General features: G+C 45.8%; 2 protein-coding genes across 4 annotated transcripts in view; one reads left to right on the top strand and one right to left on the bottom strand.

Annotated features, from left to right (window-relative positions):
• Positions 1–6,604: 6,604 nt before the first annotated feature.
• CPSF1 (cleavage and polyadenylation specific factor 1) lies at positions 6,605–26,971 on the top strand. Of its 3 annotated transcripts, none has more exons than XM_072602723.1 (37): positions 6,605–6,757; positions 8,534–8,707; positions 9,064–9,091; positions 9,207–9,349; positions 11,023–11,103; positions 11,454–11,605; positions 11,894–12,040; positions 13,190–13,329; positions 13,483–13,593; positions 13,749–13,842; positions 14,085–14,172; positions 14,362–14,499; positions 14,719–14,770; positions 14,910–15,004; positions 15,499–15,573; positions 15,743–15,823; positions 16,196–16,285; positions 16,835–16,945; positions 17,277–17,418; positions 17,548–17,726; positions 17,950–18,086; positions 18,171–18,345; positions 18,649–18,855; positions 18,963–19,052; positions 19,598–19,894; positions 22,102–22,218; positions 22,395–22,485; positions 22,633–22,717; positions 22,811–22,952; positions 23,035–23,187; positions 23,285–23,461; positions 23,550–23,616; positions 23,729–23,776; positions 23,909–24,064; positions 24,175–24,304; positions 24,396–24,534; positions 24,641–26,971. In XM_072602723.1, the coding sequence occupies exons 2-37, from the start codon at positions 8,564–8,566 to the stop codon at positions 24,686–24,688; spliced, it is 4,350 nt and encodes a 1,449-aa protein (XP_072458824.1). In that variant the 5' UTR covers positions 6,605–6,757; positions 8,534–8,563; the 3' UTR covers positions 24,689–26,971. The 3 variants fall into 3 exon arrangements, with proteins under 3 accessions (XP_072458824.1, XP_072458826.1, XP_072458825.1); XM_072602725.1 differs by lacking the exon at positions 6,605–6,757 and adding an exon at positions 7,332–7,399; XM_072602724.1 differs by lacking the exon at positions 6,605–6,757 and having other exon boundaries at positions 8,450–8,707.
• ADCK5 (aarF domain containing kinase 5) overlaps positions 24,888–27,041 on the bottom strand; it is a 39,738-nt gene continuing 37,584 nt past the window's right edge. Inside the window, exons 13-15 of the mRNA XM_072602726.1 lie at positions 25,743–25,995; positions 25,320–25,436; positions 24,888–25,203 (exon numbers count right to left, since the gene is read on the bottom strand). Of these exons, the coding sequence (XP_072458827.1) occupies positions 25,092–25,203; positions 25,320–25,436; positions 25,743–25,995 (482 nt within the window). The 3' untranslated portion in view covers positions 24,888–25,091. The remainder of the gene's footprint in view (positions 25,204–25,319; positions 25,437–25,742; positions 25,996–27,041) is intronic.

Raw genomic sequence — 27,041 nt, 5'->3', positions numbered from 1 at the left:
TATTGATGATTTATGTGAGTTTATTTTATATCCTGCAACTTTGCTGAAGTTGTTAATTATTTCAACTAGTTTTTTAATTGGTTTTCTAGAATCCTCTAAGTATGCCATCATATTGTCTGCAAAGAATGATAATTTTGTTTCCTTGTAGCGTATTCTAATTCCTTCAACTTCTTGTCTTATGGCTAAAGCTAACATTTCTAGGACAAAGTGTTAGTCATTGTCCTTTCTTTAAGAAACTTTAATAATATGATGTGTTTCCTGTTCCCTTGTGACTTTGGGACTTTTGGATACATCTGATGTTTTTAAAGATACAGAAGACATGATGGGCAAAACTGGAAATTCCAAGATTACCAGGAACGTATGAAAAAGCATTTATTAAGGAGTAAGCCATGGGGATGCAAATACAAAGAAGACACAGTCCCTGCCTGCCTTCAAGGAGGTTATATTCTAAAAGGGAAAGACCACACACACACACACACACACACACAGTGGCCAGGGAATGGAATGTTGGAGAAGTGACTGTGATTGTGAGTTGATCTAAAGGTCAATTAGTTAACACATTCTTCCTAGGAACAATATTATTTTTTTTCACAGCCTGCTATTCTGGAGTTTTAAAACTACACTTTAAATGAAAAATAAATAAATTAGTTAAGAAAACAAAAACCAAAACCCTTCACTTTAAGTTTTTTTCTCTTGCTTTAGTAAATGGATTTGACCCAATTTTCAACTTAGTCAGTCATTTGGGGGACATGCTGAGTGGGGAAAACAAGACTGAGAATTACTGGAAAGGGGGACAGAAGAGTCAAAGAAGTGATGTCATTGGAATAATCTTGCCCATGGGCCCAAAGCTGGACAGCTAAGTGGCACAGTGGATACAGTCCTAAGCCTGGAGTCAAGACAACTTGAGTTTAAATCTAGCTTCACATATGTTGTGTAACCCTAGACAAGATTCTCTGCCTCAGTTTCCTTAATTGTAAAATGAAGAAAGTAATAACTTCTACCTCATGGAGTTGTTGTGAGGATCAAATGAAATATTTGTAGTGCTTAGCACATAGTAGGTATTTGATAAATGTTGGTTCCCTTCCCAGTTTGGGGGGGTGGGGGTGGGGGAAAATGGTTGTGAAATTGTAGTTAAGAGTAGCCCACCCCCTAGTGGCTTATGCAGATATAGCAGATGGAGTAGCAATTTTAATCACACAGACTAGAAGAAACACTGTTTCTTCCTGTCAGAAGAGGGGAAAAGTGCTTCAAAAGCAGTTTTAAAATAAATACATTTTACAAAATGTCTTTAAATCATAGTCATTACCCCACCATTCCCAGACAGAATCTTCCTTTGTGACAAACAATAATTAAAGTAAAAGTATCCAGTACAGAAAACCTTGTATGACAATGTATACAATATTCTGTCCTACTACACCCCCTACCTCTCTAAGGTGAGGGATGAAGTATTATTGAAAGTGAATTTTCTCGGGAGAAAATAATTGACTCCATCTTGGTCTGTATCAGCTATTTTACTGCATAGGAACCTTCATGAACTACAAAGCCGTCTGCAGCAGCTGGTGTACTTCAGTGTGTTCTTTATGCCTGATAAAATAGTTGGCACTTAATGTTTACTGACTGATTGATTCTTCTTCTTACTGGTACAAAAAGACTTAGTTCTTGAAGGTAGAGGATTCCAGAGTCTTTGGAATGAATGTCCTCCTCCCTGGTCTGACCTGATAGGCAGTTCTCTTTGATTTATTGAAACTAGCTGTACTAAGAAGATAACTCCTTTATCTATCTCCAGTAGCAAAGGATATACTTTTTTCTTGTATGGCCATTTGCATTTTAATGAATAGCCACCTTTCTTTTTCTTTGTTTCATGGAATGTGCAAATATTGCTCACCGCATTGGGAATGATGCATAATCCCCCAACAACTGAGGATGCAGAATGCCCTACTCTGAGTGTAATAAAACCTGTCCACTGGTTAATTTTGGCTTATTTGGCTTTAGCTAGTAAAAAAAAATAAGACAATTCATGGGACTTTATGTTTCATTGTCTTTTCTTCAGGACTTTATTTGGTTTTTCCATTATTCATTGTTCAGCTTCCTTTAATCCATCTTTTCACTTGTGTTATTACAGTTATTGTTTATTATGGTTATTAATTATATTCTCTCGGCTCTGTCTATTTTTAGTGGGTCAGAGTATGCACATCTTTTCATGATTTTCTGAATTCACTGTAGTCATCATTTTTCTACTGTCCAATAAGAGTCCATTGCATTTATATACCAATTTCTCAGTCATTCCTTAGTTGATGGGCACTTACTTTGTTTCTAGTTATTTCCAACCTTAAAGATGCTGTTGTAAATATTTTTGTGTGTTTTGGACCTTTCCTTCTATCCTTGACTTTTTTTTCTTAGTCATTAAGCAAGTCAGTAAGTATAGGGTAAGTGTTTATTATGTTCCAAGAGTGAAGCTAAGTACTAGGGATACAAAGAAAGTCACAAACAAGTCTCTGTACTCAAGGAGGTCATAATATAATGGGGAAGACAACATGCAAACAGCCAAGTACAGACAAAATATAGACAGGATGAATTGGAGATGACCAACTGAGGGGAGGCTCTAGTATTGAGGGGAGTGCTGGGAAAGGCTTTTTGTAGAATAGCCCTCTGGTTCTATGTGACGCACAACACTCCTGAATGTGGCCAGAACCAGATTAAAATGTCACTGGGAAATATTTAACAAAATATATACAAATACAATAAAACATTGATAATATTACATCTTAAAACTAATGCAATACACTGCCTGCAGGAATCCTTATTGCCCCCCATATCTATTTGATTTTGACACCACTGTTGTGCAAGATGTAATTTTAGCTGGGACTAGAAGGAAGCTAAGGAAGCTAAGGAAGGCAGAGGAGGCAGAAGTGAGGACAGAGAGAGAATTCTAGGCATGGAGGACAACCAGTGAAAACACACAGGTTTGGGAAAGGAAGTGTCCTGTGCCAGGAACAGCAAGGAGGCCAGTGAGGCCAGTGTCACTGGATCACAAAGAGTATGTGGGGCGAGAGTAAGATAGAAGAAGAATGGAAAGGTAGGGCCAGATTATAAAAGCCTTTGAACAATAAACAGAAGAGTTTATATTTGATCCTGGACATGAAAAGAAACCATTGGAGTTCTGTGTGATTGTGTGTGTGTGTGTGTGCACGTGTGTGTATGTGTGTGTGTGTGTGTGTGTGTGTGTGTGTGTGAGAGAGAGAGAGAGAGAGAGAGAGAGAGAGAGATGATCTGCCTGCACTCTAGAAAGGTTAATTTGACAGCTGACTAGAGGATGAGAAATGGGAAATGGGAAGAGATGTAAAGCCCTGAGATCAACAACATCTTGCAAGTTGCTAAGTCATTTTTCAGTTGTGTCTGACTCTCCTATGACCCAATGCGGGGTTTTCTTGGCAAAGGTACTAGAATGGTTTGCCATTTTCTTCTCCAGCTTGTTTTCCAGAGGAAACTGAGGCAACCAGGGTTAAGTGACTTACACAGAGTTACACAGCTATTGTCTGAAGTCAGATTTGAATTCAGGAAGATGAGTCTTTCTGGCTCCAAGTCCAGCACTCTGTGCATTAAGGCGCCACCTAGCTGTCAGGTTTAAGGTGAGAAGGGCCTGCTCTAGGGTGGTGGCAGTGACGGAGAGAATGGAATTTACTTTGGGAAAGTTGGGAAGGCAGAAAGATAGGATTTAGCTACAGAATGAATATGGAGGACGGGAGCAGTGAGAATAAAGAGTTGAGAAAGATACCTAGGTTTCCAGGTTTCTACCCTGAGTAATTGGAAGGATGTTAGTACCCTCTACAGTCATAGACAAATTTGGAAGAGAGGAAAGTTTTGGGGAAAGAGTTTTGTTGAGTTTAAGATGTTCATGAGAAATCCAGTTGGAAAGTTCCAATAGACACTTTGGAATGTGAGACTGGAGGTCAGGAGAGAGATTAGGGTTGGACAAATAGATGTGCTTAGGTGTGTTCATCCTTTGTTGCTGAAGAAGATCATGCCATCGGAGAAATAATGACACGACTTGCACTTGACTTGGTTTTGAGTGAGGGAGGACTGTGCAAGTCACCAGCCTCACTTCTCCTCCAGAGCCATCTGAATCCAGTGACCAGATATTCATCAGGATGACTGGAGATGACCCAGGATGAGGCAATTGGGGTTAAGTGACTTGCCCAAGGTCACACACCTAGTGAGTGTCAAGTGTCTGAGGTGAGATTTGAACTCAAGTCCTCCTGACTCCTGCACTGGTGCTCTATCCACTACACCACTGTCTACGGCCATATCACCCTGAAGCTGCCCAATCTCATAAGATCTGCTTAGAGAGGATCATTGAACCGATAGGAGCCCAGGTCAGGTAGTGAGACAGTTTAGATCAAGAAGATAAGGGATCCAAGACAGAGCCCTAGGAGACACTCACTATTTAACTATTATTTTAAAATATTAATCTGAATGAACCTCCAGCAAAGGAAGCTGAGAAGTGCTCAGATGGGTACGAGAACCAGGAGAGGGGTGGCAGTTCCTTCAGGCTACGTGCCTAGTAGGGGAATTGCTAGGCCAGTTTAGTGACCTAGTTTAGTGACTTTTGTTGTATAATTCCAAATTGAAATTTGGAACGAATGGACCACAGTCTGCATGTCTTCCCACTCTCCCTCCAATGTTGACTAGATTTTTTTTTTAACTTTTCCAGTTTTAAAAGCATTTGACAAAAATGATATTATAATATCTGGTCCTTTAATGACATAGAAATAGGATTTGTACATATCATAGTTGGTGGAGCCTGGAGGCTGAACAGGATATATAGAAGAAGGAGGAGGAGGAAGAGAAGAAGAAACAAGACTGGATATGGGGGAGAGGGAAGACAGGAAATATTTATTGACCTCCTTTTGCTCTGGTTATGTGACTCAACCATTCCCTATCAGGTCAGTTTCCCCACTTAATAAAGTGGGAATGGGGAGAGTGGAGGGAGGGAGGAAATAAGCACTTATATAGCACCTACCACATCATGCCAATGTGCTAAGCACTTTTTTTTTTTACAAATATTATTACAATTCTGAGAAATAGCTGCTATTATCATTCCCATTTTACTGTTGAAGAAAGTAAGGTGCAGAGGTTAAACCATTTAGGGTCACACAATTTAAATGTCTAAGGATGGTTTTCCAGAATGCAGGCCCAGCAGCTAGCAGCCAGCAGCATAGGTGCAGTCGGTCAACAAGCATTTATTAAGAGCCTACCAGGTACCAGGTGCTGTGTTCCATCAGGGCTTTTGTATTGTATTTGACCATGTTAGGTGGTACTGAGGGGAAGAATGACCATGGCCCGCTCTCGTGGATACTGCTACAAAGTGGTATAGGAAATTTTGTGGAAATCAAGATCACTTTCAGTTGGTCATGGTGGACTTCATGGAAGAGGTAACCCTTAAGACACAGGTAGAGTGAAGCTTGAACGCATGAAAGCAGAGGGGAGGAGGGTGAGATCAGGAAACAGCTAGCATTCCAGTCCGCCTGAATTTAGAAGGCAAGTAATAGGAAGTAAACAGGAAAAAACATCAGGACCAAACTCTAGAGGACTCAAAAGAACACATTTATAGAGCTCCAGGGGCCATCTGTCTGCTCCACGAAGTCTTCCAGCATTTCCCATTTCTCTCCTGCACTAACCTTATTCCACCCTATTCCATTGAAGTGGGTTCCTGTTTTGTCGGCCCACTCTTTAAGAAGCCCGGCTCTCTTTCCTTTGCCCAGTTAAGGTTTAGGGACCTCTAGGCTCACCGGCCCCAGCACATCGGCCAACATTTATTAAGCGCCTACTGTGCGCCAGGCATCCTGGGGAGGCCTAAAAAGGCAAAAGGCAGCACAGCCCCCCATCCCAGGGGCTTCCCATCTCACGACAGAGACAGCTGCGCCCAGGGTAGGATCCATAGGGAATGGCGAAGACGGGAAAGGTTCTAGAACGGCGAGGGGCTGGGGGGGAAGCCTGGGAGCTGGGCGGGCGCAGGTAGGGGGCAGTCCCAGCCAGAGAGGGTCTGGATTGGGGGGAGGGATCCGGCCTTCGCCCCTTGGGACTTCCCTCGTTCCTTCGGCCCGGCACAGCTCGCTGTTTCCACCGCAGCAGGAGGCCGGAGGCTCCTTTCTGCTCCAGCGTGGCGGGAGCGGCCCAGGGAGCCGTAGGTGCTGGGGGGCGGGGAGCTCACACAGCGCCACGCTGGCGCGGAGGGGCCTTTTCCATCTTGGCTCGCCAGCTTCCCACACCCCGACGGGTCGAGCGGCTTCAGTACTTTTTAGAAGAAAAACAAAGCTTTAAGAACGACTGGAGGAAGGAGGGCGCGGAAAATGCCAGACTCTTCTCCGTCGCTTAAGACTCCCGTTACTGTGACAGGGGCCGCCACTGCGCAGGCGCCGGGGAGGGCCGGCGGCGGATCTTCCGGCCCGCGGCTTGCTCGGCCCCCATGTTCTCCGAGATTAGACAGGCGTGTGGGGGTGGGGCGCGCAGAGGAGGAGCGGACGGGGGGAGGGGAGGGGAGGGGAGGGGAGGGGAGGGGAGGGGCCAAAGCGGAACGTTTGTGCTAGGGTTCCGCGGGGCGGCCGGAACGCTTTGCTGGACGTCCTGGAGCCCTTTCCTTTCCCCGTCCGTTCTCCCTTACCTGCCGCCGCGAGTCCAACCGCCGCGCTCGGTGCGCGCCGAGAGCGAGACCGCGTGAGGCCTCGTGAGGAGGCGGAGGAGGCGGCGCGCGGTACAGGTGGGGGAGGGGAAAGAAAGTTAGCGACCAGGGGACCCCGGGGGGCGGGGAGAAGATGGGGGAGCCCTGAAGGGGGGAAGGAGAGAAGAACCTGGGGGGCAGAGGACAATTCACCCTCGGGGCCCTGGGGGGTGGACCCTGAGGAGAGGAAGGGCGATGGAGGAAGCGCGGGACGGGGGAGAGGGAGGGGGCGAGGCCGAGGGAGGCCCGGGGGTGCTGAGAGACGAGGCTTGGGGGCCCTTAGGGAGCACAAAAGGTGGATTCTGGGGGAGGGCTCGGCGCGAACAAGTGTGGGGGCCGGAGCGGTGGGGGCCGCGCAGCCCAGCAGGGCTCCTGGCAGTGCCACATGCTGGTGGTCATTGCGTACAGCCGTAAGGTTTGCCGAGCATGTACCCCCCTTGTCCGTCTGCCCCACAACCTGGAAGGCGGGGCGCAGTGAGCTGCCTGGGCCAGGTTTACACGCAGCTGGGCCGACTCCAGGGTCAGTGCTGTGCAGGGGCTGATTGATGTCTGGAGCGCCTGCTGTGTTCAGAGCCTTGTAGCCCCGTTGGATGCCGGGAACGTGCGGCTTAGATGAGGGAAATTCCTTGCCCACATGGAGCTGACCTTCCTGTCAGAGGATGAGACAAAGACACTTCTCATGTATGGTGTCCTGTATTATATGCTTCTTTTCTTATTTATGTATATACTGATAATAGACAAAGTTCTTCTTGGATAGACTGTGCAACATGGGAGACGCCGGCACAGGACGGCTCAGCATGGCGTGCCCACATCAGAAAGGGTGCTGTGCCCTATGGGCAAAGCAGAATTGAGACAGCACAAAGTAAACGCAGGACGCGCAGATTTGGAGAATGCACCCCAAATGTTCACAGGGACTATCTGTGCCCAACCTGTGGTAGAGCATTCCGAGCTCGTATTGGTCTGATCAGTCAGAGTTGGACACGCTGAAATTTCCTTGTATCATGGTGGTGTCATTTTGGTCTTCTTCGAAGACAAAGGACAACCACCTCCATCACCACCGCTACCACCACTTCTAATATAGAGTATTATAGTATATATAGTATTATATGTATGGTATAGATCCTTCTAATATATAGTGTTACATGCTAAATACATAAGGGAGGTACAAAGCAAATCCTTGCTTGAGGTGGGAGGGAAAATGGTAACTACAGACTAAATGGGGGATTGGAGAAGGTTTCTTCAAGATGGTCTTTGAGCTGGGCTTTAAAAGGATGGTAGGATTTCAGTAAGTTGGTGAAGGTGAAGAAATCAGAAGGAAGAGCAAATTTAGGGAGAAAAATAAGCCCAGTTTTGGATAGGGTTAGTGTAGCAGGTGCATGTGTCTTGTAGCAAGTTAGAGATGGGGGTCTGAACTCAGGAGAGATGCTAGGGCTGGAGACTGGAGCAAGGGCTGGGTGAGCATCCTAAGCATGTGGATGGGGGCCAGTGAGAGACAGGAAGGATGGAAAGCATTATGAGAGCTGTCAGGGTAGGAGGAGGTAACTGTATCCCTAGGTAGCATGGATATTAGGGAATTAGCCTATGGGGAAGGTCAGGGCTCAGAAGGGAGAGTAGTGTAAGGGTGGTTGGGGCGGTGTTAGAGTGATAGTGGAGGGAGCAGAGTAAGTGTACGTGTAAGCCCAAAGTATAGTCTTTGGAGGTGCTGTGGGGCAGGGATAACTATATGTTGGTCCCCTGGATCTCTGAGAAGGTGATTGGGTCTGGTGCACGGTGGTTATCAGTAACCATTCTAACCTCTTCCCACATTGGTTTTAGGTTGTGAGGCTCCTTCCCTCTGGCACCACCATGTATGCTGTGTACAAGCAGGCACACCCTCCTACGGGGCTGGAGTTTTCCATGTATTGCAATTTCTTCAGCAATGCTGAACGCAACCTTGTGGTGGCTGGAACTTCCCAGCTTTATGTATACCGGCTCAACCATGATGCAGAGGTAAAGCCCTTTACTTTTCCATATTCTCTTCCTTCTTAGCCACCTACCACCACATATATATTCCTGGACCGCCTTGTCTCAATACTTTGGGTCTTTCCAAACTCATCTTGGAGTGTACATGTGTGCCCTGTGTGTGTGCATGCATGTGAGCGAACAATTAGCTAAGGTAAATGGTTTATTCTCTTCCTGGGTCTAGGGATGGAGTAGTGGGTAGCAGTAGGAAAGATCATTCTAATTGTCTGGGGTTCTGACCTTGATCTTCCTACAGATCATGAGGGATAAGGGGAGGGGAATCTGCTCTGCATCCAGGGGTGGGACAGTGATCTGACTTTTCCTTTGTGTTTGTTTCTCCCAAGACTTCAACCAAGAGTGATAGGAACGCAGGTAAGCAGCTGGGCCAGTGGGTGGAGATGAAGGTCTGGTGTCTTACAGTCTTCAGAGGACAGTATTGTCTGTGGATAGGTCCCTCACCCCAATATACCTCTGCTTCTATTCCCAGAAGGGAAGTTACACAAGGAACACAAAGAAAAGCTCGAACTGGTGGCCTCCTTCTCCTTTTTTGGAAATGTCATGTCTATGGCCAGTGTGCAGCTTGCTGGAGCCAAGAGAGATGCCCTACTTCTCAGTTTCAAAGATGCCAAGGTGCCAGAGCTACTTGGTAGTGGTGAGGGGAAGGGGGGGGAAACAAGGCAAAGCTTTCCCTTCCTGTATTTTCATCTCTATAATAATAATAGCAACAATAGCATCTGCATATTTTCTGAATATATTTGAGTATAAAAAATTATTTTTTTCTGTCTGTCCAACAGTCAACAGAATAATAAATGTGAAAAAAATATAGTAGTTACTAGATTTAGGACTGTTTCTGTCTGAACCCTATCAAAAAAGATGAGAATGTTTTTTATATAATAATGATAATTTTAGCACTTTAAAGTTTACATTATACTGTTCTCATAACAAATTTTTGAGGTGTGACCATTATAATACCTATTTTATAGATAAGAGAACAAAATCAGAAGGGTGATAAGATTATAGAATTTAAAACTGGATGGGGCCTTAAGAGATTATCTGGTACAGGGTTTTTTAACTTTTTTGTGTCTTGACTCCCTTGGGCAGTCTGGTGAAGCCTGTGGACCTCTTCTCAGAATAATATTTTTAAAAGCATAAAATAGAATACGACTATGTAGGAAACCAATCTTTTTGAAATACAGTTATCATAATACTTTTTGAAAAGTTTACGGACCCCAGATTAACAATCTTTTATCTAGTGTAACTCCCTAATTTTACACATAGAGAAATGTAGTCCCAGAGAAGTGAAGGCACAATGAATGCCTGAGAGCTGATAAATAGACAAACACATCTCCTGACCTTTGTCTGTCCAACATTCTTTACCCACTTTCATGATGTCTTTCCATGGTAGCAAGTTGTATATTCAGAGATTCAGGACACAATCCTGGGAAAGGGTGAATAAGCAGGACAGTCCTCATTCTCCCACTTGAAATGGGCTGAAAAGCAAAATGAAAGTTCTGATTGAACCTCATGAAGTGAAGGGTTATTTTACTGGACCAGAAATAACAAACACTGTCAGATATGCAGAGGGCTTTCACAGGGGAGGGATTAGGCTTTTTCTGCTTGGGCCCAGGGGGAAGAGTCTCTGAGAGCATCAGGTACAGAAAAGCAGATTTTGGCTCTGCATAAAGTAAAATTTATAAAAAGTTAAAACAATCCTACAGTGAAATGGACTTCCTTGAAAGCCCAAAGTGAATTCCATGAAGTACTTCTGCAGAGACTTTTCAGGAATCTTGTAGTGAGAACTTTTGTTCAGAGATTGGGATAAATGCCCTACCAGGGGTCCTTTCCCTATCTGACAGTCCATGATTCTGTATAGAAGTTCCACAAAATACAATTCTTAAAAAAACAAAAACTGATGGCATCTGTGTTGTAGAACACTTCCATGTTTACACTGGTTCTCCAATTCTTTAAGCTCAGTACTCTCCAGCCCTAGGTCAGCTAACTCATTGTTCTTACTTGTGGAATTAGGATGGAGAAGAATGGAGTGAGAGGGCCCCTGACCTTGGATAGACTTTCCCTAGCCTTGGATCATAAGTGGAGCCTTAGACAGGTTTGACCCTGAAGTGAACTTCTAGATTACCCATAGTGTTTTTGACTGAATTTGCCTTGCCCTCCTGGTCTCAAGAAGAGGTAATATTATCAGTCTAGTGCCAGGGCATCGGTACAGAATCATTGTGAGTGCCTGGCATGGGGTATGAAGGGCCAAGAATGAAATGAACTCTTCTCTTCTTCCATCTGGTCTTCAGCTGTCAGTGGTGGAGTATGACCCTGGGACTCATGACCTGAAGACCCTCTCACTACATTACTTTGAGGAGCCTGAGCTGAGGGTAAGAGTCTCTGTGAATTGTCTTCCTCACCCTCTAGTACCTGGTTCTGTGTGCCTGTAGTTTCCTACCATTCTCAGGATGAACCCTATACGTAGGGGCCTCTGGGTTCTTTGAAGGGAGAACTAAATTGGAATCCCCTAAGTCACAATTAGGTAGGGACTTCCCTTTTTCTACAGTAGGAGAAATGCCTCTGTACCTCAGATATATTCATTGTGGACCTGAATTGGTCAAGTGGCCTTGACACTACCTTCCTGTCCCCACCTTTACTCTGGGTCATATGGACGCTTGCACAGGCTCTGACAGATGCTAACCTGATGCTGTGTACTCCCCCAACATTTTCCCCCATCCAGGATGGCTTTGTCCAGAATGTACACACACCTCGGGTGCGAGTGGACCCTGATGGGCGCTGTGCGGTCATGCTGATCTATGGAACACGACTTGTAGTCTTGCCTTTCCGAAGGGAGAGCCTGGCAGAGGAACACGAGGGGCTGGTAGGGGAAGGGTAAGTGTTGGGAAATGGAGGTTGTGGAATTCCTGGGGGCTTAGAGAAAAGCTGGAACCTGTGAACCTGGTGTTTCTCCATATGTTTGGAATTGAGCTTATTCTGGAACTCTTCCACTATTCTTGGTGCCCCTTGTTTTGGGTGTATAGATTTGGCTTTGAAGGGCAAGAGCTTTCCTGTTTGAGGAGAGATATATGGATCCACCTTGGGGGCATAAGTCGAAATTGCCATGATAGGAACCCAAGATAGAGTTCTCTCCTCCCTTCTCTCCTATATCTCTCTCCCCAGACAGAAGTCAAGCTTCCTGCCAAGCTACATTATTGATGTTCGGGCCTTGGATGAGAAGCTCCTGAATATCATTGATCTGCAGTTCCTACATGGGTACTATGAGCCCACCCTCCTCATCTTGTTTGAACCCAATCAGACCTGGCCAGGGTAAGGACTTTCCTTTGTCTTCTTTGATATTTGTCATGAAAATAACAGTGCCAGTAGACAAATATATGGTTCTTTGGGGCCTTCAAAGTAAGTGTTTTACAGACACTCATTTATTCCTCACAGATCATTGAGATGGACACTACGAATATTATTATTTCTGCCTTTGAGAACTGGGAACTGAGGTTTGGGGCAGTACATGTCTTGTTTGTGGTCATAGCTAATGAATGCCATTGACTGGCTCTGAGTGCTCCTCCTTTCCTACCATACCGACACATAGAACAAGGCTGAGTTTGCAAGACAGGTACCACCGAGGGTTTTCCATTTCTCTAAGGTTTTCCATTTCCACTGCAAGAATGATCAGTGATGCTAACACCTAAAGAATTGCCAGACATTTCTTTTCCCTGGTGTAGTTTTCTTCTGAAATGTCAAGTGATACAGTTGATTTTTTTTTTGGTAGTAACTGCATTCAGTTCATTACCTGATGCATTTATTGTCACAAGGAAGAGTGTCCAGGGCAAAACCAGGAACAATAAGGCTTAGGGCAGAAAAGTAGACTTATCAAGAAAACTTTCCCAGCAGTCAGAGCTATTCAAAAGAAGACTGGGCTGCCTTGGAAGGGAGTGAGCTTTTTGGATTGTATGTAGCACCAACATGAGATGTTTTATTAGAGATTTAACCCATACTTTGGCAGCTTCATTATCTCTTCTGGGTTATTTGGTAAATCAAACCCCAGAGAAAATCTGCAGAGGAGATGGGAATCTGGCCCTGGTTGTTCTTAACTCAACACTTAGGCTCTTTTCTTTGATATGCTTCACCTTCATTCCTTCTGAGTATTTTGTACCTATCTAATTTGAAACAGCATTTACACAAAGTTAAATAAGTTAAGTACATTACTACCCCTGTACCAATTAACCTTTTGTGACCTCATTGCCCTCTGATCAGACTTTTACTCACCTCCCACCCTGACCAGCGGAGGGCTGTCTAGCATGACACATGCCCTTCTCAGAATTGATGTGCTTCCTCCTTGATCCTTCCTCCCATGTCTTAGGTAGGATACATACTCCCTGGTGAACCTGAGGTCCCTACTCCCTCCCCCCCAAAAAAAGATGCTTATGGCAGCCTCTGAGCCTCTGTATTTTCTTTGGCCAGGCGTGTGGCTGTACGACAGGATACGTGCTCCATTGTTGCCATCTCTCTGAACATTCTGCAGAAGGTTCACCCAGTTATCTGGTCCCTCACCAACCTGCCTTTTGACTGCACCCAGGCACTAGCAGTACCCAAACCAATAGGTGAGCCATGAGGCCAGGGACTAATCCATTTCTCTAAAGAGGATTCCCTTCTCTAAGGGAATCTAGGATGTTTGATGAGGGTGGGGGAGGCTGGCAAGAGGCTAGAGGCTCTTTTCTGAGTAGCTCTGCTTGCCCATCTGCTTCTCCTCCCAGGTGGAGTAGTAATCTTTGCTGTCAACTCCCTCCTCTACCTGAACCAGAGTGTCCCACCCTATGGTGTTTCCCTCAATAGCCTCACTGCTGGCACCACAGCCTTTCCTCTACGTGAGCCAACCTGGGAATGGATGGGAGGTGCTGGAGAGATGGGAGAGAATTGTGTGTGGGGGGGAGATGAATAGAGTTAGAGGAAAATGGTCTATATGGGAAGAACTGGGCCATAAGGGATGCATCTTAAGTCATTGTGCTTTCTCTGCTTCTAGGCATGCAGGATGGCGTGAAGATCACTCTGGATTGTGCACAGGCTGCCTTTATATCCTATGACAAAATGGTCATCTCCTTGAAAGGGGGCGAGATGTGAGCCTGCCCTGACATCTGGCCCCTTTCCCCATGACTTCTGGCCCCTTTTCCCCTGCCCAGCCTCTGATTCTGGCTCCTCCCTCCTGGGTTTGAGTCAAGCTGTGCTGCTCACTGCTAGTACTCTTTTGGGGCTTTATTCCTTCCCCAGTAGAATAAAGGGCTTAGCCTAAATGATCTCTCGGGGTATTGAGCTCTAGGTCTGATGATTCAAGTGGAATTCTGTCCTCCTTTCTTCCCAGCTACGTACTGACCCTGATCACAGATGGGATGCGTAGTGTCCGATCCTTTCACTTTGACAAAGCAGCGGCTAGTGTTCTTACCACCTGTGTGAGTTCATGTGATGAAACATGGGCACTCCCTTCCTCCTGGGGACGGGGCTAGGGAGAATCTGTTGTGGAGGAGAAAATTCACTTTTTTGGGGAGAGGACCCTGGAAAGCAGTGAGTAGGGATGGTCCCCTAAGAATTGAAGGCTTTAGGTCCTCTGTGGAATATTCTTTTTTCTTTCATCTCCCCAGATGATCACCATGGAACCAGGTTACCTTTTTTTGGGCTCTCGTCTTGGGAATTCACTTCTTCTCAAATACACAGAGAAACTACAGGAACCACCAGCCAGTGCTGCCCGAGAAGCCCCATCACGGGAGGTTTCTGACAAGGTTAGATTTCTTATGCCACATGAAGATACCTCAGAGACCCTCCAGGTCAATAGCAGGAAGGGGCCTTACTATAGGGACTTGGAGAACAGGAAGTGGGGTAGACATAATAAGATTTTCCACAATATCCCTTTCTCTTACATCCCTTTCCCCAGCTTGTGTTTTTATAAAATAAACCCTAGAGTATCACATAAATGTGAATTTTTGTTATTATATCCTCAGGATGAACCGCCTGTCAAAAAGAAGCGAGTGGAGTCCACGCTCGGCTGGGCAGGTGGTGGGGGACATTGGCCTGGCCTTGGGGGTGGGGATGAGGAAAGGTAGCTGGGACTCTGAATAGGAGTGGGGCTTGTGTTTTGGGGCGAATCTGATCTTGGGCCTGAGAGTGGCCTGATATTGGGCTGATATTGCAGGTGGGAAGTCAGCACCCCAAGATGAGGTGGATGAAATTGAGGTGTACGGCAGTGAAGCCCAGTCTGGTACCCAGCTGGCCACCTATTCCTTTGAGGTGAGAGAGAGAATTAGAAAAGGAAAGGGAGCTGTCCTTGAAAGACCTTTCACCACATATACCCGCCCACAGTTTTTCCATTTCTGTTTAGACATTGACTTAAGTGTGGGAATGGGTGGATTGGGCCCTGAAACTGTATCTGTCTTTCTGACTTCACAGCCCATGATATTCATCTTGTCTCCTCATAATTTATTCCCCTTTGCCTTTCGTTCCTTCCTGTCTTCTTTCATCTGTTTTCTCATCTCTAACTTCTGTCTCTTACCCAGTTGAGGGAGTACAGCAGGCTAGAGTACCTGACCTGGAATATTTATGAATTGTGTGACACCAGACAAGTTATTTTAACCTTTTGAGTTTGGTTTCCTCATCTGTAAATAAGACTTACCTCCTAAGTTTGTTGGGACGATCAAATTAAAATGTATTCAGAACACTTTGCAAACCTTAAAGCGTTATATAGATGTGAGCTATTTTATATCTACTGCTACTCAATTTGTCAGGTGTGTGACAGCATCCTGAATATTGGACCCTGTGCTAATGCTGCTATGGGAGAACCAGCTTTCCTGTCTGAGGAGGTATCCCACCCTAGTTGGGGCATTCTTCTTTTGAAGGGAGGCAGCTGGGGTTCTACTTTGAGGCTTGACTCATGGAATAGGGTGGGGGAAGCTGAGAGACTATGGGTGACCAAGGTATTTCAGGCCATGCTGTGACTGATGCTGTTTCTCCCTACTACATGCTTTGCAGTTTCAGAACAGCCCAGAGCCAGACCTGGAAATTGTGGTTTGCTCTGGTTATGGCAAGAACGGAGCGTTGTCTGTGCTTCAGGTGATGAGTCTGTTATCTTCCCCTTGGCTTTCAGGGTGGGGTTTTATAAAGACTGATAGCAAAGGGGAGGGGTCTGGGGGGGCTGGTTCTGCACCCTGCGAAGGCCTGCAGCAGAGAGCGTGTGCTGTAAGTCTGGTACCGGTGCCACAGTAATCGCTACTCCTGGTCCCTCCCTGGGCTGCCTGTGAGCAGCAGCTGGGAACACATGGAGATTTCTGGGGAAAAGTCAAGAAGACTAAATCCCAACACAGGCTCCTTCCTTCCCTACCTGTAATGTGCCCCAGGAGGAGGCAGTGGGAAATGAGGAGGGCCTGAGGTGGATGTAAAGGATACTACAGTTGATGTCTTCCCAACAAATCTTTGCTCCTGTAGAAGAGCATTCGTCCCCAGGTGGTGACAACCTTTGAGCTGCCTGGCTGTTATGACATGTGGACAGTCATTGCACCCTTACGAAAAGAAGAGGTCAGACCCTGCCCTTGGGAGTCCCCCCACCGTTCCTTTCTCCTAAGCCATGTCAAAGCTCCACCCTTGTTCCTACCTCATGCCTATTCTTTTTTTCTCTTCCTATTTCCTTCTGATGTTACTTTTTAATATTGTGACTTAGCTTAAGGTTATATAAGCCAACAGATTAGGTTTGTTCTTCTAGGCATGGGTAACTGAGAATATAGTTTACTGCATGGTTTAGGCACTTCTATAAAATATATAACTCTTAAAATGAAGAGTGAGAAAATTTAATGAATAGCTATTAATTACAAAGCAGGTAAATGACATCTTAATGGAATGGAAAAAGTTCTGGATTTGGAGTCAAGGGACCTGAGTTCAAAACTTCTTTTTTACTCTCATGGGTGACCTTGGGAAAATCTCTTAAAATCTCCTTGATATTTCTCTTTGTGTCCCATCCCCACCCCTCTGCTGCTATCCCGTGTAGGCCTCCTCTGCTTTCTGTCTCCTTCCTTCCTCTTATTGTGGGTTCCCAATCTTATGTCTTCTTCTGTCTTCCTCTCCCCCCAGGATGATACTACCAAGGGGGAGGGGGCAGAAGAGGAACCCAGCTCCCCAGAAACAGAAGATGATGGGAAGAGACATGGCTTTCTCATTCTCAGCCGGGAGGATTCTACCATGGTGAGGGGACATTAAGGGGAGGAGGACTGTGATGTGGGGTACTGAGAGACAAGCTGGTATTAAAGAAAAGAACACTGAACTGGAAATGAAGAACTCTAGGTTGGAGTCCAGTTCTGTTATGTGAGCTTTAGCAAATCACTTCCCTTCTTGGGGCCTTGGTTTTTTCTCTTCTTTTCTTTCTTTTTTTTTTTGAAACTGTAGGAGGCAAGATTAAATGACCTCCAAGTTCTCATTCTTAGAGATGATACTTATTTATAAATACCTAGTGGGAAAGAGATAGTTTTCAACCCTAGGCCTGAGGTCTAACATCTTCTCTATTCATCCCCCCTAGATCCTACAGACAGGTCAGGAGATCATGGAGCTAGATACAAGTGGCTTTGCCACGCAGGGTCCCACCGTCTATGCTGGTAACATTGGTGACAATCGATACATTGTCCAGGTGTCACCCCTCGGTATTCGTCTGCTGGAGGGAGGTGAGAACTTAAAATCCTGGGGTTGGGGATAAGACCTGTGAGAAGCATAGTGGAGCAGTTAAGCCTGAGTGCTGGACCTGCTCCTTCATTAGGAGGGGGATGGTGATGGATTTGCCACTTGTCTTGCAGTGAACCAGTTGCACTTCATTCCTGTGGACCTGGGCTCTCCCATTGTGCAGTGTGCTGTCGCTGATCCTTATGTGGTCATTATGAGTGCTGAGGGTCATGTAACTATGTTCCTTCTGAAAAGTGACTCCTATGGGGGAAGGAACCATCGTCTGGCCCTTCACAAGCCCCCTTTGCATCATGTAGGAGAATGCTATTACTCTCCAACCCCTCTTTTCAATCACTGATCTCAAATTTAATTTCTTTTCCTTCATTTTCCCTTCCCCACCCCCTGAATCCTGAAAATAATTCTTTTTGATTTTTCTTATATCCAGACCATATTCTTAATCCTCTCTCTGACCACCAACTGCCTTTCTCTGCCCCTCTGAGATGGTATGCTGATTTCTCATTCTTTCCCTATTATAGCAATCAAAGGTGATTGCACTCTGTGTGTACCGGGATGTCAGTGGGATGTTCACTACTGAGAGCAGAGCATCTGGGTCCCGGGATGAGCTGGGAGGTCGAGGGGGACTGGAGGCTGAGGGCCTAGGACCCGAGATCAGGTATATATGGGGGAAGGGACCAGGGCCATGGGCTAAAGCTTTGAGTATGAAACCTGATTGTGCTTTGTCACTGTCTGCCTTCAGCCCCACTGTGGATGATGAAGAAGAGATGTTGTATGGAGACTCCAGTTCCCTGTTCAGTCCCAGCAAAGAAGAGGCTCGAAGGAGCAGTCTCCCACCTGCTGACCGGGACCCTCCTCCATACAGAGCAGAGCCCACCCACTGGTGTGTGCTAGTACGAGAGAGTGGGGCCATGGAAGTGAGTGATCCTTGACCCTCCTCCCTCTTCCCCACTGACTTGGGTGTGTTAATGCAGGAAAGTGGGCGTAGTTAGGTGTATTAACTCTTAACCTGAGCTCTGTGTTAGTATAGTTTTGTTGGCCTATGGACAGCAGTGATATGCACTACTAACTTCCACTAATACAGCCTCTTTGTGTTAATATGGAAGAGTGGGGATCCTCTAACTCCTGCCTTTGTGGTCTTTGTGTATTGATGCAAGAAGGTGGGGTTGGGAAGGGAAGGGCCTTTTGGCCACTTAACTCTCTTTTGTCCTTGACCCTAGATCTATCAGCTCCCAGATTGGCGCCTGGTGTTTCTAGTGAAGAATTTCCCTGTTGGGCAGCGGGTACTAGTAGACAGCTCCTTTGGACAGCCAGCCACCCAAGGTGATACCAAGAAAGAAGAGGTGACTAGGCAAGGGGAACTTCCTCTTGTTAAGGAGGTGTTACTGGTTGCCCTGGGTAACCGTCAGACCCGCCCCTACCTGCTGGTGAGTTTCACACACGAGACTACCCCTTTCCCCTACATGATTTCCCCTATTGTAGGGGCCTTGAGTCTTCCCCATGTTCCAGCCCTAATAGCCTCTTCCTCCCTTAGGTTCATGTAGACCAGGAACTATTGATCTATGAAGCCTTTGCCCATGACTCCCAGCTTGGTCAGAGCAATCTCAAAGTGCGATTCAAAAAGGTACCTACCTCCTCTATTTCATTCTTAGCATAGGCAGTTAACATATGGGCCAACCCATTATGAGGCAGGACCAGGACTGGGCAGCACCTACACTGTGACAAGACTCAAATACAGAAATAATAGTGGTCAGGGAAAGCTTCCTGGTCATGCCAGGGGTGGGGGGTGGGTTGGGGGTGGTGAAAGGAGCTAAGGCCTGAAGAATGAATAGTGTTTGGAGCGGAGGAACACTGGTAGAAAGACCCCAGAAGAGAGTGGTGTAGTGGCAAGAACACTGGATGTAGAATTGGAAGACCTGGGATTGAAATTTGCCTCTAATACTTATCTGTTTGTATGACTTGAATATGGCTCATTCTTTATTTTTACCAAGATTTGTGAGCTGTAAAATAATTAGGCTGCACAGGATGGTCTCTTGTCTCTAAGCGTCTAGATGCGAGTTAACCTCCTTAAGGTTCATACTATCTGGGAACTACTTCTGGTATGACAAGGTGTTGTCTCCACCTTTCCCTCCCTCACTGCCTTCCTCACATCTCTTTTTCATGCTTTAGGTTCCCCACAACATCAATTTCAGGGAGAAGAAGCCAAAGCCATCAAAGAAGAAGCCAGAGGGGGGTGGAACTGAAGAGGGTGCTGGTGCCCGGGGCCGTGTGGCCCGGTTCCGTTATTTTGAAGATATTTATGGCTATTCAGGGGTGTTCATCTGTGGTCCTTCACCCCACTGGTTGCTGGTGACTGGTCGGGGAGCCCTTCGATTGCATCCCATGGGTATTGATGGCCCCATTGACTCCTTTGCCCCTTTCCACAATGTCAATTGTCCAAGGGGATTCCTGTACTTCAACAGACAGGTAGGAATGGAGAAGCAACAAAAAGTCCTTCATACATCCCTCTCATCCTTCTCTATACATGGGTCATTGTCAGTCAGACATGTATTTCTACATCTAGTCCTTTCATGTGACTGCCAGACTACTCTGCAGCACCACTTTGCCATGACTCTCTCTAGTTTGCAAATCTTCAGAGCGTCCTTGAATTCTACAGGAATGTAGCTTGGCTCTTGAGACCTTACATATTCTGACCTCAATCTCTTCTTCCTTCCTATCAAGGTTGTCCCAGACATGTCGTGTTTATGCCCACCTCCATGTTTTTACTCACAGTGAGCTTCTAGATCCTCAACTGCTTACTCGGTCCAGCCCCATTTCCCTTAGCTCTAGGAAATCTTTCTGAACTGCTTCCAACTACTTTATGTCATTCTTCTTAATCCACACTACACAATAGCATAGTTTTCAACTCTTTTCTGTTAGGCACGTGAAGCTTACCTCCAACTAGATTGACTCCTTGAAGGGAGGGCCCTCATCTTCTCTTGTGTCCCAATTTACCCAGAAAACATTTATTAAGCACTCACTCTGTGTAAGTTGCTATGCGAGAGAGAAAAAGACAAAATGGAAAACTAGCCCCCAACCTCAAGGAGCTTCTATGCTCCTGGGGCCCACAGCTTGCCAGTTGAGAAATATGGGCATAATTTGATAACTCAGAAAAGGCTTCTTTTAGGAGATCAAAAATGAATTGAGCCAAGAATGAAAGGAAGGCTTTGAAGAGGCTTAGGTGAGGCATGGGGTGACAAGCTCTGTAAAAAGAGGCACAGATAGAAATACTAAATTTTGGTAACAAAAGTAGTCCCATTTGGATGAAACATTGTATGAAGGAGGGTAATGTGTATTAAGCCTGGAAAGTAGAATGGGGTGAGATTGTTTAGGGCTTTAAGTGCTAAGCTTCTTAGATGAAATAAGAGAGCCATTGATTTAGCAGAAGTGTGACATGGACAGGCTTGTGCTTTTAAAGACTATTTTGGCAGCTGTGTGAAAGCCAGATAGGAGAGGGAAGACACTGAAAGTCCAGAGTCTAGTTAGGCGCTGTTGTAATAGTCTAAACAAGTGGTGATGTAGTCCTGAACTAGGTGATGTCATTGTGAATGGAGAAAGAGAATGGATACAGGGGGTGTCATAAAGGAAGAACTGGCAAGACTTGACACCCGATTAGATGCAGGTAGTAAGGAAGGAAGAATCCTAGATGATAAAGATTTTGAACCAGGGTGTCTGGAACAATGGAGCATTCAACAGGAATTGGCAAGTTGCAAGAGGTGTGTGCTTTGGGGTGAGAACAAATTCCATTTTGGAAATGTAGCATTTAAGATGCCTATGGAACATCATTTAAATGGGGAAATATGTGCAGAGGTTATTTTAACCCCTAGGAGTTGATGAGATCACTGAGAATTCAGAGATGATGACCCAGGACAAGGCCTGGGACGTGATAGGGTTATGTACACTTATAATGTACATATTATTCAGCAAGAAGAGACTGGAATAGTCAGACAGTTAGGAGAAACAGTGCTATGAAAATCCAGGGAGTTTTGAGTATTGAGGAAGGGGTGAGTAGCAGTGCCCCATGTTGCAGAAAGGTTGAAAATGACTTAAGAAAAGGCCATAGGGCTTGTTGGAAACCTTGTAGAGAGCCAATTTAAGTGGTGAATTTAGAAGCCAGTTTGTGAGAAGGAAGAAAGGAAAAGAAATGAAGACAGGGAGAGTTCTCTGGAGTTTAGTTGTGAAGAAAGATACAGAAGGACATTACAATCAAGTGAAGCGTTTTTTGGGTTTGTTTTTAAATTCTGGGAGACCTTGGTGTCAGCTGTAAGAAAGGAGCCAACAGAGAGACATTGAAATGGGGAGTCACAAAGACAATGGAAGGGGAGATCTTGAAGAAGATGGGGTCAAGGGTATAAATACAGTGTAATTGGCTACTTCATTAGAGGCTGAAACAAAGTGGGAATGGATAAGTAAGAGATGAGAAAGCTCATGGTAGATGGCATTTTTTTGGTAAAGCAGGAGGGGTATATTACTAATGTGTAATTACTATTTAACTGAATGGGAACCTGGGTGGGGCAGTATCCTATTTTTTAAATCAGGGATAGGCGGGTGAAGGTCAGAGGAGCATGGAAGGCTGTGTCCAGGTCTGGGACCTGCCTAATCTTTATCTCCCTTTCCCTTTCTGGATTCCCTAGGGGGAGCTTCGCATCAGTGTGCTCCCAGCATATTTGTCCTATGATGCTCCCTGGCCAGTAAGAAAGATCCCATTGCGATGCACAGCTCACTACGTTGCCTATCACGTGGAATCCAAGGTTAGCAGCCTATAGCCATGCCTCCTGAAACCATACCTGGAGATCCCTTGAACAAAATTCCCAGTACATTCCACCCTGTCCTGTTCCTATAACTCTATAAGAATTTCCTGTCTCTTCTGTCCCTTACCCATAATTAATTATTATACCCCTTAACCCTGCTTCCTCCAAACAAATAGGTTTATGCTGTGGCCACAAGCACCAATGCCCTATGCACCCGCATCCCTCGAATGACAGGTGAAGAAAAGGAATTTGAGACAATAGAGAGAGGTTAGTGATTTATCCACCTAGCCTTCCCTTTTTCTTCTCCTCACATCCTTCATAACCCATTCGCTCTCATCTCCAACGACTGTATGGTGTCCTCTAAAGAGTAATGGGTCTAGGGGAAAGGGCTGATGATGACTCCTCTCCTCCTAGATGAACGATATATCCACCCCTTGCAGGAAGCCTTCTCTATCCAGCTTATCTCCCCAGTCAGTTGGGAGGCCATCCCTAATGCCAGGTAAGATTTTAGGTTGGAACTTCTCCCATCCTTTTTTCATCCCTCTTAATATCCCTTTCAGCCCTATCCAGTGTTTTTGGGTATTCTCTGCAGGATTGAGCTGGAGGAATGGGAGCATGTGACCTGTATGAAGACAGTATCCCTTCGCAGTGAGGAGACTGTATCTGGCCTCAAGGGCTATGTGGCTGCTGGGACCTGCCTCATGCAGGGGGAGGAAGTCACATGCCGAGGCAGGGTAAGCAACCGTGTACATTACTGGAGGGATGTGGTTCTGGGGACTGCTGGCCTCAAATCTTTAAATTGCCTTTTCCCCACAGATTCTCATTATGGATGTGATTGAGGTAGTTCCAGAGCCAGGACAGCCACTGACAAAGAATAAGTTCAAAGTGCTGTACGAGAAAGAGCAAAAAGGCCCAGTGACAGCTCTCTGTCACTGCAATGGCCACCTGGTGTCAGCCATTGGCCAAAAGGTAATGACCCCATCTAGCCCTGGGTGAGCCTTAGGCTCAAAGGGCCGTCTGCGTGTGACCCAGGTTGTCCTCCCTCCTCTTTTCTGTGTTTCCCCAGATCTTCCTGTGGAGTCTTCGGGCCAGCGAGCTTACAGGCATGGCTTTCATCGATACGCAGCTCTACATTCACCAGATGATCAGTGTGAAGAATTTCATCTTGGCAGCTGATGTCATGAAGAGCATTTCCCTGCTTCGTTACCAGGAGGAAAGCAAAACCCTGAGCCTGGTGTCCCGGGTATGGGACTGAGGCACTCAGAACTTAGGAGGGGATGGGAGGAGGGTTGGGCCCACAAGAGAAGATACTAAGCTCAATTTACCCCCAGGATGCCAAGCCCCTGGAGGTGTACAGTGTGGATTTCATGGTAGACAGTGCTCAACTTGGCTTTCTGGGTGAGTGAACCTGAAACCCCAAAGGTAGAAAGGACATTTTCTAAGATAGTTTGCAGGGAATATAACATGGGTCTGCTGACCCTTTTCCTCCTCTCCCCCTCCTCCCCAACAGTGTCAGACCGGGACCGCAACCTCATGGTATACATGTATCTGCCTGAAGGTGAGTACTTCTCCACAATCCATACTAGAGGGAGCCACTGAAGCCACACTGTTGCTCTTCATCCATCCCAGCGATTTTTGAGGGAGGTGGGAGGAGAGATGAAAATGACAGTTTATCTCCCCCTAATCCTAGCCAAGGAGAGTTTTGGGGGGATGCGGCTACTTCGACGGGCGGACTTCCATGTGGGTGCCCATGTGAATACATTCTGGAGGACACCATGCCGGGGGGCGGCAGAAGGGCCTAGCAAGAAATCCATTGTCTGGGAGAACAAGCATATCACATGGTTTGGTGAGTTAGTCATTGAAAAGGGAAAGGAATACCTTAGGTTGGGGTGGGGTGGGGGTGGGGGGCAGAGAAGAGGCCAGACATTAACAATGCCTGCCATATCTTTTCTTCAGCCACATTAGATGGTGGCATTGGGCTCCTATTGCCCATGCAGGAGAAGACATATCGGCGGCTACTGATGTTGCAAAATGCCCTGACCACTATGCTACCCCACCATGCTGGCCTCAACCCTCGTGCCTTTCGGTGAGACATTGCCACTCCTTTCTTATAACTTCCTTACCTACCCACCCCTTTCTTTAGATGACACTATATTTTTAATTTCCCCCAAATGCAGGATGCTGCATGTTGATCGTCGCATCCTACAAAATGCTGTACGAAACGTCCTTGATGGGGAACTCCTTAATCGATATCTCTACCTTAGCACCATGGAACGTGGTGAGCTTGCTAAGAAGATTGGAACCACACCTGACATCGTAAGCAGCTTTCCTAGACTCTCAGTTTTTTGCCCTATCTGTCTGTCTGAGACAATCAATTTGCCTGTACCTTACTCTTACCCTACCCAATCCTCTGTCCTTCCAGATTCTGGATGACCTATTGGAGATTGACCGTGTTACAGCTCACTTCTAGTTGCCCCTATCCCAAATACACACTTTTGGATAAAACAAAGAGGTTTTGTTTTAAGGAAACTGAAAGGGTATGGGGATGAGTATTAGAATTTTACTTATTTTCTGTGAAGCTGCCATGGGATGAAGAGGGGCCTTCCTATCCTTGAAGATTCTGCTCTTTACACCCCATAACCAAGGAAGTTATAGTTGGAGGCTGAGCATTGCATCCACTTCTTTATTCTGTGTCCCAGGGGGCCACCCCTGCATTCGCCTTGAGCAAGAGGAGAGACAACTAGTCTGTTATCTCTCTATTCTTGGCCCCTTGACTCCTGTGGGTCCTGCTGCCCTGTGGCTGATGCCTGTTCCTCCTTTCTTTGTTGAAGAAGGTGAATCTGTGCAGCTGAGGGTGGGTATGACAGGGCCACTCAGATCTGGGGCTTCATTTCCTTGAATATCTCCTCAGGCTGAGGCATGACACCCAGGTAAACCAGGAATTTGATGATCTTTGAGGTTAGGTGCATTGATAACATCTCCAACCTGGAGCCAGGAGAAAGTTTAAGGGTGGGACCTAGCAGTGACTCTAGATGGTGGCATCATTCCCCTTCCCATTCCTCTCCCTCCCCTTCTCACAAGGGTTGTTGCTCCCGCCTCACCTGAGGACCATTTCAAACTTGAAGCTGTCCCATGTGACCTTGACCCAATTCAGAAGGCGTCTGTAGAAGGTACCTTGAGTCTGCTCTCCCACCAGGCGGCTCCAGCTCCTCACAGCACTTCTCCAGCACCCCCAAAAAAACCCACAGAATTAGCATTTTCTCTCCTTTGTATACATTCTTTGCTACCCCAACCTTTTCTAGACCCTGGGTTTTTTCTTCCTCAGGAAGTGCCAGAGAGCCAAGCAACCCATCACCTCCCCTCTGCTGTAGGTTTTTGGTGGGTAGTAGATTCAGTAGTTACTAACTATCCAGGCTCCTCATTTTATTGTGTTGGGCTAACACTTGGTTTAATTGCCTGTGATAGGATAGAGTATGGGCAAGTTCCATCTCTTCTGTGGCCTTCTATGTTCCAAGGGCACAGACCTCTTAGCCATGAGGAAGTAGCGATCCACAGGGGCCTTCAGGGTCACGGTGATGGAGCGTACAGTGTTGATGTTGCGCAGGACGAGCAGCATGGGGCGGGGCAAGGCCTTTAGCACCTCCATGATTCGGGCAAAGTGTTCCTTGGCCATTTCCTGCATGTAGGCTGTCTCTGCATGGCTCAGTATACCAGAATCCCACAACTGCTTCATATGAATTGGTCGTTGCATTAGGATTTCACAGAACAGGAAATAGTCTTGGGGTGGGGGAAGGAGAGAGTATGTTAGAGACTGGATGGGGAGACTATGACAGCAGTCTTAAAGCACTTTAAAGGCAGACGTATCAAACTCAAAAGTCCAGCCTTAAAGTTAATATGGCATTCCTCTATTTGAGTTTGATATCTCTGCCTTAAAGACTGTTGGGGAAGAGGGATTAGCCTAGTTCTGGTGTGCAGAGTGAAGATATAGAATATTGAGAAAGTTTGCTAAGGTAGATTTCAAGTCAAGATACCCCACCTTACAATTAACAATTATTTTTGTTCAAAAGTGGAATGTTAGCTATCCCAGGTAATTTTTTTTTTTACAACAATGTATAAAAAAATAACTGGTAAGGTTAATCCTGCAAAGTAAGGTCTAGAAAGAGGCTAATTGTGACATGTTACTTTATGTTCAGCTACTGCAACATAAAAAGAGAGAAATTTTCAAAGTGCTTAGGTGTTCATGAGTAACCAAAGAAACCTAGGACAAAGCTTTTTCCTTCCTCTGACTTTAGCCAACATCTATCTACCTGTATGTTAAATGAGGGGACTATATTGGAGGAGAGCTTCCTTGTAACATAAGGAGGTCTTAATCAAGTTTAAAAGGTGAGTTAAGGGCAGTACCCCCATCAGTACTGAGCAGAGATCCAGAGTTAGGTTAAACAGTAGAAAACAACCATCTGAAGCAGAGAGGTGTCAAACATGTAGCCTACCACATTCCGAGTGTGTTCTGAATCAAACTAAAATGTAATTGGGAATATTTAAAAATATTAAATTCTAAAATTAAATAAAAACATACTAAAACACCAGCAACAGATTGATATGGCGTTTGGGCTATGCACTCCAGATGTCTGGAAAAGTTTTAACTGCATTCCACTTTCATATAAATGATTAGTCATTCTAATCATAGCCCTGTGTCAGTACTTAACTGCTTTAGTGCAGACTTCTAATTCTAATAAAGAATCATTTGTGTTGACCACCTGTGTGGAAAGCCTGACTGCTTGTCTGAACCTCAATCTCAGAAATCCAAGCAACACGAGGCAGTT

Source organism: Notamacropus eugenii, chromosome 4, assembly GCF_028372415.1.
Source record: "Notamacropus eugenii isolate mMacEug1 chromosome 4, mMacEug1.pri_v2, whole genome shotgun sequence".
In the NCBI taxonomy this organism is placed as follows: domain Eukaryota; kingdom Metazoa; phylum Chordata; class Mammalia; order Diprotodontia; family Macropodidae; genus Notamacropus; species Notamacropus eugenii.
The sequence above is the reverse complement of the archived record's forward strand: the minus strand, read 5'-3'. Positions and strand labels throughout refer to the sequence as shown.

Bases quoted from the DNA above. Each gene is read 5' to 3' on its own strand.
- CPSF1 (XM_072602723.1), top strand. From the start codon at position 8,564: ATGTATGCTGTGTACAAGCAGGCACACCCTCCTACGGGGCTGGAGTTT. The intron at 17,419-17,547 runs GTGAGAACTTAA...CTTGTCTTGCAG, and splicing joins TATTCGTCTGCTGGAGGGAG to TGAACCAGTTGCACTTCATT. The intron at 23,777-23,908 runs GTGAGTACTTCT...CCCTAATCCTAG, and splicing joins ATACATGTATCTGCCTGAAG to CCAAGGAGAGTTTTGGGGGG.